Source organism: Symphalangus syndactylus, chromosome 21, assembly GCF_028878055.3.
Source record: "Symphalangus syndactylus isolate Jambi chromosome 21, NHGRI_mSymSyn1-v2.1_pri, whole genome shotgun sequence".
Classification (NCBI taxonomy): Eukaryota; Metazoa; Chordata; class Mammalia; order Primates; family Hylobatidae; genus Symphalangus; species Symphalangus syndactylus.
This window is the reverse complement of record NC_072443.2, coordinates 46,956,439-46,968,866: the sequence shown is the minus strand read 5'-3', so window position 1 is coordinate 46,968,866 and position 12,428 is coordinate 46,956,439. Positions and strand designations below refer to the sequence as shown.

Genomic DNA, 12,428 nt, shown 5'->3' with positions numbered 1-12,428 from the left:
TCCTTCCCCATGAGGTGTGGACAAACTTTCACGTTGTCCTGGTGACACAGTTAGGGAAGAGGGTCCACCCTTGGTCCTGCAGATCCTCCCTCCCTCTGCCGGTCAATGCTGCACGGGGTGGTGGCTGCTGAAGCCTGAGACTCAGGCATCTTCCTTCCTTCTCTAGTCCTGGCTGGAGCCCTTTGTCTTCCACGCTCGCTGGCACCACCTCATTCTCCCCTGTGCTGTGGACCCCTGAGGCGGGCCTGTGATCTCACCGAGGTCACACAATCTGGTAAGCTCCTTAGCCAGACTCCCAGACATTGTCTGCAACCTTCTGTGGAGGTCCAAGGAAATCCTAGGTCCTGGCCACACAGGAAGCAGGCCTGCCTGGAGAGAGTTTGACTCAGCCCTCCTGCTATAATGGGTTGCTGAGTTATTTATTAACGGTGTGTTCTTTTTTTCCATGTATAATTTTTAGTCGGCGGAAGATTAGGAAGCACTTTTTATTTTGATGTAGTTTCAAACTTATAAAAAATTGCGCACACCTTTTGCCCAGATTCACCAGTTGTTTACATTTTGCCTTTTTTCTTTCTCTTCGGTTTGTACTTATGTGTGTGTATGTGGGTATCTACACAGTAGATAAACAATTTAGAAAAACAAATATATCTACATAGTATAGCAGATACACACATACATACACATAGATACATTTGTTTTTCTGAATCATTTGATAATTTTTATATACAGGTTTAATATAATTCCTATCAAAATCCCAGAAAAATCTTGATATGGACAAGATTATTCCAAAATTTATATGAAAAGCAAAAGGAACTAGAACAGCTAAAGCAATTTTGAAAAACAAAAGTAGTAGGAGAACTCAGTTTGTCTGATTTCAAGGCATTTTATAGAGAAGTTAAGACAGTGTGGTATTACTGGAGGAATAGACACATAGATCAAAGGGACAAAATAGAGAGCCCAGAAATATACCCGTGTAAGTACAGCCAACTGATACATATTTTTTTATTTACGACTTTAATCTTTTGTTTTGTTTTGTTTTAGAGCTGCAGTCTGTTATGCTGCCCAGGCTAGAGTGCAGTGGCTATTTCACAGGTGTGATCATTGCACACTACAGCCTTGAACTCCTGGGCTCAAGTGATCCTCCTGTCTCAGCCTCCTGGGTAGCTGGGACTACAGGCGTGCATCACGGCACCTGGCTTCCAGTTAACTGATTTTTTACAGAAGTGCAAAAGAAATACAGCGGAGGAAAGATAGCCTTTTCAACAAATAGCTTGGGAACTGAACCCTGACTTAAGTTTCACACCTTATATAAAAATTAACTTAAAATTGATCATATCTTTAAATGTAAAACTTAAGAAAAAAAGAAGGAAATTTTTGCTACGTAGGGCTTAGTGATGAATTCTTAGATGTGACATCAAAAGCATAATCCATAAAAAAATAGTAATATTGGACTTCATCAAAATTGAGAAATTTTGCTCTGTGAAAGACTCTGTTAAGCAGATGAAAATACGAGCTACAGACTAGGAGAAAACATCTGCAAGCCACATTTCTGCCTGAGAATGTATTTAGAATGTGTAAGGAAGTCTCAAAACTCAATAGTAATAAAACAATCCACTCAGAAAATGGGCAAAAGACATGCAGTGACATTTCCCTGAAGATGATACGCAGATGGCAAGTAAGCACATGAAAAAATATTCAACATTGCTAGCCATTAGGAAAATGTGAATTAAGACCATGATGAGATATTGCTACATACCAATTAGAACAGCTAAAATTTTTTTAAAAAGTGACAATAGCAAATACTGGTGAGGATGAAGAGAAACTGGATCTCACACATTACTGGTGAGATGCAAATGGTACAAACACTCTGGAAAACAGTGTGGTAGTTTCTTTAGAAGCTAAACACAATCATACTCCTGGGCATTTATCCCAGATAGATGAACATTTATGTCCACACAAAGGTTATACATAAATGTTCACAGCAGCTTTCTTTGTAAGGCTCAAAACCAGAAACAGCCAAAACATCCCTTAACAGGTAAATGGTTAAATAAACTGTGGTACATCCATACCATGGAATACTACATAGCAATAAAAAGGAGCAAGCTATTGACTTATGCAAAAACCTGGATGGACGCTAACGACATTATGTAGAGTGAGAGAGGCCAATCTTGAAGGTTACATATTATATGATTCCACTTATATAACATTCTCCAAATGACAACATTATAGAGATGTAAAACAAGTTAGTGGCTGCCAAGGTTTAGGGGAGGTGGAGAGGGGTGTGAATATAAAGGGGTAGCATGAGATGTCTTGTGGTGATGGAATAGTTCTGAATTTTGATTGCAGTGGGAGTTATGCGAATCTACACAGGTGATAAACGATACTGCACGAAATTTCAAGGGACCCCTCCAAAACCAAAACAATCTCAAAAAAGAAGAACAAGGCTGGAGGACTCACACTTCCTGATCTCAAAACTTACTACAAGGCTATAGTAATCAGTGTAGTACTGACATACAGGCAGACATACTGACCGATTAAATAGAATAGAGAGCCCAGAAATAAACCCTCACATATGTAATCAAATGATTTTCAACTAGAGTGACAAGACTATTCAGGGAGGAAAGAACAGTGTTTTCAACATATAGTGCTGGGAAAACTAGATATCCATTTTTTTTTTTTTTTTTTTTTTTTTGAGACGGAGTCTCGCTCTGTCGCCCAGGCTGGTGTGCAGTGGCGCCTTCTTGGCTCACTACAACCTCCACCTTCTGGGTTCAAGCAATTCTCCTGCCTTAGCCTCCCAAGTAGCTGGGATTACAGGTGCCCGCCACCATGCCCAGCTAATTTTTATAGTTTTAGTAGAGACAGGGTTTCACCATGTTGGCCAGGCTGGTCTCTAACTCCTCACCTTAGGTGATCCGCCCACCTCGGCCTCCCAAAGTGCTGGGATTACAGGCGTGAGCCAATGCGCCCGGCCTGGATATCCATTATGTTATGTAAAATACACATAACATAAAGTGTTATGTATGTTGCCTAGAGGTGTTTGGCTTCCAGGGACTGTTCTGTGCCAGGCATGGGAAGGTGATGCTTCTGGGTTCATAAACTGGTTTGCTCCACCACAACATAAGAAGATATGGAATCTCATCTGGAAAGCATCAGGCCCTCTTAGGAAGACAAAGCCTATGCTCAGGGGTTACATGACCTGCCCACATCACATGGAATAACACAGGCGCCAGCCCTGCCCAGAGGAGGCTCTTAGAGGGTGACTGGGCATTGCTGGTCAGAACCAAACTCTGTGCATTGTGCTCTTACTGTTTCCCATTATTTTATTGTTAAGACTCGAACAACAAAACTGATATCAGTGCCACTGAATTGTATACTCAAAAATAGTTAAAATGGTAAATCTTAAGTTATATATATTTTATAAAACAATAAAGTTGGACCCTTACCTTACACTATACATAAAAATTAACTCCAAATGAATAAAAAACTTAAACTTCAGAGCTAAAACTATAAAACTTCTAGAGGAAAATGTAGGAAGAAAGCTGCAGGGCATTGAATTTGGCAATGATTTCTTGGACATAACACCCAAAGACTGCCAACAAAGGAAAAGATAAAGTGGACTTTATAAAAATTAAAAGTTTTGTGCATGAAAGGACATTATCAAGGGAGTGAAAAGACAACTCACAGAACATGATAAAATATTTGCAAATTATATGTCAGATAAGGGATTAATATCCAGAATGTATAAATAACTCCTACAAGGGAACAACACAAAACCAAATGATCCAATGTGAAAATGGGCAACAACTTAAAGAGAATAAGAGAATATCTTATTCTCCAAATAAGATAGAAATGGAAAATAAACATATGAAAAGATGCTCAAGGCTGGGTGAGGTGGCTCACACCTGTAATCCCAGCACTTTGGGACGCTGAGGTGGGCAGATCATTTGAGGTCAGGAGTTCAAGACCAGCCTGACCAACATGGTGAAACCCCGTCTCTATTAAGAATACAAAAATCAGCCAGGTGTGGTGGCAGGCACCTATAATCCCAGCTACTCAGAAGGCTGAGGCATGATAATCACTTGAACCTGGGAGGCGGAAGTGGCAGTCAGCCAAGATGGCACCATGGCACTCCAGCTTGGATGACAGAGTGAGGCTCTGTCTCAAAAAATAAAAATAAAAATAAAAAAAGATGCTCAAAATCACTAATCATTAGGGAAACGCATTTCAAAACCACAACGAGATGCCACTTCACACCCATTAGGATGGCTACTATTATAAATGAAACCAAACCAGAAAATAACTGTTGGCAAGGATGAAGAGAAATTGGAACCTCGTGCCTTGCTGGTGGGAACGCAGAATGGTGCAGCCACTGTGTAAAATGGTCTGTCCATTCCTCAAAAAATTAAAAATAGAGTTACCAGATGACCCAGTAATTCCACCTTCAAAAGAATTGAAAATGGGATGTCACAGAGGTATTTACTTGTACATCTATGTTCACAGCAGCATTCTTCACAACAGTCAAAAGGTGAAACTGACCCAAATGTCCACTGATGGATGAATGGGTAAACAAAATATGGTATGTACATACAGTGGAATATTATTCAGCCTTAAAAAAGGTATGAGATTCTAATACATGCTACATACTTTCAAGAATGAACCTTGAAAACAGTGTGCTAAGTGAAATATGCCAGATACAAAAGGATATATGATTTTTGCTTATATGAGGTTCCTAGAATAGTAGAATTCATAGAGACAGAAAGTAGAATAGTGGTTACCAGGGCTAGGAGGAGTGGGGAATGGAGAGTTATTCTTTAACAGTTATGGAGTTTCAGTTTGGGTTGATGAAAAATTTCTAGAGATGGATAGTAATGATGGTTGGACAACAGTGCAAATGTACTTAGTGCCATTGAATTGTACCCCTAAAAATGATTAAAATGGTAAATTGTGTGCTATGTATATTTTACCACAATATAAAGAGGCATAGACATACCTTCACTCAGCTGCAGTAGCCAAATTTCAAGTACTCAATACTCATATGTGGCTAATGGCTATCGGATAACACAGGCCTAAAATAGAGGATTTTGGAGGTGACATATATTTGGTGGGACCATAAGCGTAATTTGGTTTTGATAGGTAGCTTAAGAATATTAGCTTCCTTCTTCTAGTCAACAATAAAGAATGGGAAACAGTAAGAGCACAATGCACAGAGTTTGGCTCTGAGCAGCAATGCGCACTCACTCTCAAACTGGGAGCCTCCTGCGGGCAGGGCTGGCACCTGTATTATTCCATGTGATGTGGGCAGGTGATGTAACCCCTGAACATAGGCTTTGTCTTCCTAAGAGGGCCTGATGCTTTCCAGATGAGATTCCACATCTTCTTATGTTGTGGTGGAGCAAACCAGTTTCTGAACCTGGAAGCATCACCTTCCAGTGCCTGGCGCAGAACAGCTCCTGGAGGCCAAACACCTCTAGAAGGGGAGGGAGCAGCATGAGGAAGGTAAGAAGAGTCGGGGTCCTGCTCTGAAGGCTCCAGTTAGGTGGTGATGGGGACTCACTGCTGGGCAAGGGGCGCCAGAATAAAGATGGGGATCAGTTCTCCCCTAACTCACATACTTCCTGCAGAGAAATCAGCCTGCAACGCAGGATCCAGGGGAACAGAGAAGGGTGATGGCAAGCCCTGCAGTCGGGGAGTGGGAGGAGGTCTGTACTAAACATCAGTGAAACCCCAAAGAACCAAGCACGGCGACTGGGAGTAGAACTAACCCGGATGCCACAGTACTGGCTTGATCTGCACAGAGTTCCCAGAATCGCGGTAGGGTGTGTGTGTGTGTGTGTGTGTGTGTGTGTGTGTGTGTGTGTGTGATGTATTAGGTGGGGGCGAGTGGAGTGAGTGTGTGTGTGTGTGTGTGTGTGTGATGTATTAGGTGGGGGCGAGTGGAGTGAGAGTGTGTGTGTATGTGTGTGATGTATTAGGTGGGGGCGAGTGGAGTCAGTGTGTGTGTGTGTGTGTGTGTGTGTGTGTGTGTGTGTGATGTATTAGGTGGGGGAGAGTGGAGGAAGGGAGTTCTGTCTGCAGGGGCAGCTGCCCAGAGCTGCGATGAATTTGCTGAGGTCATGCCCAAAGTCAATGAACAGGGATGTGAAGAGGATTCCATTTCATGATGCGTTAAAAAAATTTTTTAAATCTATAATTGACAATATTTCATGTTTTTAAGTCTTCATACAGAAGCTAGGCCAGGAAAATCTGAACTTTGAGGCTGTGGAATGGCCAGAAAGTAAGTGCTGTACCTCGCAGGTGGGCACTAGTGGTCCTCAGCCGGGAAGTGGCTCTTGTGAGGTTATTATTTAAAAGGCGCAGTAAAAAAACAAACAAACAAACAAACAAAAAAAAAAAACCTCTTTTGAAAACACAAGCATATATGTTCCCCCTACAAATACTCCAAATAACGAAGGAGACCCATGTCCAGACACACACACATGCTAGAATGGTAAACACCTGTATCAGGATTGAATGACACCTTGTAAGATGTTCATGGTCCCCAACACGAAGGGACTCAGTAACTGTGTTTCAATGACGTCTAAATGTATGCTTCCGTCTTTCATATCCAATCCTTGGGGGAAGTCCAGGGGCTACTGCCAAGGAAGTGGGTGCTTAGGGGAAAAGAGAAGGGCTGAACTGGCCAGAGGGTCAATTGGAAAGTTGGAGAACTGCACAGAACAAGGGCTCTCAAAACCCTGATTTCCCTTAATGAAACCACCCACAGTGGCACCATCGTCAAAACAGCTGTGAAGAACTTGGAGGCTTTGTCCTCCTCTCAGCAGATTTATCAGCAGGAAGGACTTAGGCCAGGAGGGAGGGAGCTGGGTCCAGGAAAGGAGGGCTGTTCCTGCAGGCCAAGTCCCCATCAAGGCCACCAGAGCGTGCCTCCAAGTACTGCAGCTTAAGCAACGCCCCCCTGAACTACTGGAGAAATCCAACTCTAGGACCGCTATTTATAACTAAAGACAAGACGCTAGAGCAAGGCCGCTCTGCTGTCCATGGAGAAATACCACCGAGCAGACAAAACATGTTACTGCTGTGCTCAGGCTCTTGACCGCACTGCTGCGCACAGGGCTGGGTGTCAGTCACACAGGCATGCAGAAAGCAGGAGGACTCACTGGAAAGGTGGGTCAAAAAAGAGACGTACACAGGCAGGAGGCCGAGCGAGGCACCCATCCATGGAAAATGTGGCCTAAAGATTTGGGGTTATTGTGGTTGGTGGTGGGGGCTGGTGAGCAGATCTAACATCTGCACCTCGAGAACATACCATCCCTTCCAGCTGGGGTGCACAGCAAGCAGCTGGCACAGAGACCCCCTTGCCCCACTCCATTCATGCCCCTGAAGCGGCAACTTAATTTTCTTTAAAGGGAGATCGGGGAGGGAACGGAGAGAGGAAGAGAAGACAAATAGCTGGAGAAAGATAAATACCTAAGTAAGTTCCAGGAAAACACACACAGAGGAAACACACCAATACTGAAACCACAATGATCCAGAAGAAGCTAGTGTTTGGTTACCATTTGCTTCAGCATCCCAATTTCCCTGATCATCTTTTTTCTTTCTTTCTTTTTCTTTTTCTATTTTCGAGACAGGTCTTGCTTTCTAGCTAGGCTGGAGTAGTCATGCGATCAGAGATCATTGTAGCCTTGAACTCCTGGGCTCAAGCAATCTTCCCTTCCCAGCCTTACAAGTAGCTGGGACTACAGGCATGTACCCCTATGCCCAGCAACTTTATTTTCTGTAGAAATGAGGTCTCATAATGTTTCCCAGGCTGGTCTTGAACACCTGGCTTCAAGTGATCCTCCCACCTTAGCCTCCCGAAGTCATTGATCTTCTTGGCGTATTTCCTCTCATTAGCTTGTCATTTTCCAGCAGGATATTCTGCGGTCCAGCTTCCCTGTCCTGCTCTCAAATGACTGACAGGGGGCCGGCACCCTCAGGAGTCACCTCCATGCAGATGGGGCACTGGAGCACAGCTCTGTACCTCCCAGCAGAGGTGGTGGAATGAGGAGGATGTGAGTATCCACCTTTGTTAGTACAGGCTCCACGAAAATAAACCATACCACCAAATAAATGGTTTAATTTTATTTCAAAATTGTACAAAATGGCCATAAGTGGCTATAAAAAACTTTGTCTTCAGAACATGTGGAAATTCAGAAACAACAAAACAGGTATCATTCACAGTGTAATGGAAAAGCTTTTTCTGAGGCAGGAATTATAACTCTTCCTTCTTTTTCCCTAGTCTTTCATGGTCTCCCTCCCGGAGGGCTCGAATATAATTGGTAAATCCCAATTCCTGCAGGGAAGTGGGAAGAGAGAGAGAGAAAGAGCTTTAATCCCTGAGCCGGCTGTGCACTCTCTCTCCTCACACCCCAGCCCCTCCAGGGGGTCACTCCTTTGACAGGGAGAGGTGGGCAGACTTCTGCAAGGTGGAGAGGGTCTGCATGTTTGCACCAGCCCTGACCAGCAAGTGAGAAAACCCTCGACATCTGGAGTCCAGCCTGGCTCTGGGAACAGGACATCTGTGACAACCCCTTGGGACTCTCCTCCAACAATGTCAAGTCTCAGCCAGGCCCAGGGCCTGGGCCTCTCAGTGCAGTGTTCCAGCTGACTTCCGCGGTTTCTGGGATGCTGCCCCTCCTCAGTGGAAGTTCCCCTGCCCATCAGCAGAGCGAGCTCTGGGCAGACGCCTCTCCCCCACTTACCGTGCGGTCGCTGTCATACTTTTCTGCGAACTTCCCATAGTGGTAGTAGTGGAAAGTGGGGTAGCCCTTGACGGCCTCCTGCTGGCACAGGTCTTGGTTCTTGTCTTTGACACAGTCAACAGCGGCACAGGCGATCTAGGGGGCAAGGTAGAGAGTTGGCACAGGGTGTCCCCAGGCTGAGGCCTGGACCCCACAACACAGATTGCACATCTAGTCCACGTCACAGGCCCGCTCTGTTTTCTCCTCAGTGGCAGGTAGGAACTGAACCAAAGCACTCCCAGTTCAGGGCTCCTTGGAGACTGATGGTGCTTGTTTTCAATTTCCAGATGGGTAAGGTTAGGGGACTCGGCCTGGAGTACCTTCAGACTGTCCTTTAAAATCAAGAGTATGACGATCGTAAAGGAAATGATGACTTGCAAGCATTTGTAAACACCACAGGTTCTGTGGTGCTCTCTGTAAGGGACTGCAGGATTTAATCATTTCTCAACTAATACTTCCGGAACATTAGCTTGGGGGGACAGTGTAGTGCCAAGGTTAAGAGCAAGAGCTTTCAAGTCAAGTTCCCCAAGTGCACTCTTGGTTTGCCTGGACATTAAGACTTAAGGAAAATGACCCAGCCTCTTGGTGCCTCATTTTTTTCAGCTGTAAAATGGGGATAATAACAGTATCTAGGCTATCAGGATATTGTGAAGACTGAATAAAAGAATTCAAGTGAGGCCAATGAGCACAGAACCTGGCACCGGATTCATGGTCAGGAAATGTCAGCTGCTATTACAGTCACTTCTTCCGACCCCATATACAAGCTCTGTCCCCACTTAGGGGCTCAGTGTCTGGGCAGGGGTTGGATAAAGGGACAATTCCAACACGGTGTGATGTGAGGGATGAGGGAGGTGGTCCAGGTGCCAGATGAGTGGGGCAAAGGTGCTCTGTACGATTCACCATCCGAGCCAAGACTGGAAGAGGAGGAGACCAGGGAAGCACATCTGGAAACTGGAGGAGCCCCGCATGAGTAAAGCCATCAGAATGTTTGGTCAGAAAGTGGTTCCCACATTGGCCACTGGCCTCTGCTTGACCATCTAGCAAATTCCACATGCTGGGTAGCTTTTCCTCATCATTTGTTGTTTTTTCATAAGAAGAGAGTATAAAGCAGAAATGGGAACTTGTTTCCTGTTGAGGGTCATACACCAGGGAAGCTGGAGAAGGGGTCCTCAATGGCCATACCCAGTACAGAGGTGTTACGGAAGATGGGGCAGATTCCCATGAGAGGGAGTCCTGCCACCAGGCAACACGCACTGAAACCCTGCCGTGTGCCAAGCCTGTTCTAGATGCTGGGGGAACAACATTGACCTTGACAAAGTCCAGTTATCAAGTGTCTGCTGTATGACAAATTAGATCATTTTAGATAGAGCTCAATGAATGCTTCGAAGAAATTAAAAGAGGGTGATTCAATAAGATAATTTAAAATTGTTGAATAACCATGATTCACACAGTTCTTTGGTTGATGGTTATTTGCATTTGGACAAAGGCCCCTTTCCAGGTAGGAGAGTCCTGCGGGCCCCCATGGCCACATTTACTCATCATGTCCCTCATGCCCAGGTGAGCTGCGAGATGGATAGCTGGAGAGCAGAGTGAGGTGCGGCCTCCCCTGGCCACCAGGTGCCACCCTCACCCCCCTCACCCTCACGCTTCCCTTCTACTCTTCAGCTATGTAACATTCTATATGGTGAGACTTTTAAAATGGAGTTTACAAACTTGCTGCCTGCAATCTGTATCTGGCTCTCAGTCCTCTTCTATTTGGCCCACATTGAATTTAACAACAACAAAAAAATAAATCCGAATTAGCTCCAACATAGAAATGGAGCCAGAAGATTTGATGTAACAATTTGGCTTTCCAGCTTGTCTTTTGAAGTCAGAAGACTTGATGGCACTTACCCTGCAGTCTCATAGGCAACAACTGGCTGGGCGGAGAGGCAGCTGTCCTTCAGGTAGGCTAAATGTACCTTCCCCAGCATCCCCTGGAGCCCAATTCACTCAGGCCACCAGACTGACCCCTATGCACTTCTGATAATCCCAGCCCACCTCTAAAGCACTTTATTATTTAAAAACATGAGGCAGATGCTCCCCTGGCCAAATTGTGGGGTTCCATTTCTCAGGGCAGGTGCTATGGTGCCCTGCCCAGGGACACGGGCATCCACATACTTTCCTTCCGTGCAGCCAGCGGCTGAGGCCCTATGTCCAACCCGGGCCAGGAGCTGCTGCTCCGCTGTGAAAGTGCTGGACGAACATGGTTCCGGGCTGCTGCTCTCCCTGCATCTGCTTTAAATTATGAATTTAATTTGTATACATGCCCCGGAGCTGTTGGAAACATAGTGTATGGTTTTATAAATCTACTAAATTAGAAATGTATACTTGTTCTGAATTACCTAAACTAGCTGCCAGCCGCACACATGGAATGCAACTTCTAGCTGCAAAGGCGAATCCACGCGCAGTTTCCACAGAAGAGGAGACAAATGCGTCCTCCCCAAAGGCAGCAGCTTAGACTCTTTGGAAAGAAGGCAGCGAATAAAGCTCTTCTCAGCTATTGAAATTTCACCTAAATGCCTGCCCCCTTACACCCAACTCAAGATTTGCACTGATCACCTGCAACACAGAACACCTACGATTTCTCAATTTTTTCTATGGTGGTTGGTACAAATCCTGGGGCACACACTGCTAGTGTCCTGCCACATCCCCTCGGACCAGCCCTTGCCACAGCACCTGCTACTCTCAGCCTCAGAGCATCCTCCCAGCCTCAAGGAGCTGGACGTAATGGCCAATGACAGATGGGGGTCTAGAACAAGGACCTTGGCTTCTTTGGCCTTTGAGTGGAACAGCTCTGTGTCATGTTTCCTGGTGAGGTCTCCTGTGGGACTGAGCCTTGGTGACTCATACAGTCATCTGCCCATAAAACACCTGCTTTGGTTCCTCCCCTTTCATGTCTCACTTCCAGGATCCTCTCTGAACTTCCTGAGATCACTTCCCAAATAAATTCCCTGCATATGAGCCGAGGAGCAGGGTCTGCTTCTGGGAGAACTCAAACTCTGACAATGCCTGTTTGCGATTCTCACTCTGCCCCTCTCCCACTGAGAAACTAGCATATGATCTCTCTAAGATTCAATCACCTCTTCAGCAATACGAGCACTGTAACAATACCTAGTTGAGCAAGCTATTATAAGGACAACATGATGTAAGAAATGCTTTCAGTGGAAGAAGAACTCTCAGTAAATATCAAATATGTTATATTGTTCATCTAGTCAACATTTACACAGGTCTAAGGTTTCATGACTGTGTGGAGTTCAAGGACAAATGAGGTCTCTGTCCTCAGGGAGCTTTCGCTCAGAAAAGGCAGTAGCCAGCCTCATAAACAGGAGGACCTACACGTCATGGCCAGATTCCAGCGGTGAAGTGGGCCCATTGCAGAGGTGGGGCCCCCACTACCTCAGGGCCTCCCTCTAAGGGTGACCTTCACGCCTGGCCCCACACCACCCCCAGGCTGCACACCTTGACGTGCAGTGAAAGGTGAGCCCCCCACCTGCTTGCCAGCCCACCACAGGTCCTGTCTGCCTTGCCCCTTCAATAACACCATCTATTCCAACACTAACACTTTGCAGTCCTTTCTCCACCAGCGTGCCAACTGATAAAGTC

General features: G+C 45.3%; 1 protein-coding gene across 2 annotated transcripts in view; it reads right to left on the bottom strand.

Moving 5' to 3' along the window:
- Positions 1-8,109: 8,109 nt before the first annotated feature.
- Positions 8,110-12,428, bottom strand: part of PDIA5 (protein disulfide isomerase family A member 5) — a 94,627-nt gene continuing 90,308 nt past the window's right edge. For both annotated transcript variants that reach the window (XM_055260682.2, XM_063630169.1), the window contains exons 16-17: positions 8,745-8,879; positions 8,110-8,335 (exon numbers count right to left, since the gene is read on the bottom strand). In XM_055260682.2, coding sequence (XP_055116657.2) covers positions 8,255-8,335; positions 8,745-8,879 — 216 coding nt within the window. In that variant the 3' untranslated portion in view covers positions 8,110-8,254. The remainder of the gene's footprint in view (positions 8,336-8,744; positions 8,880-12,428) is intronic.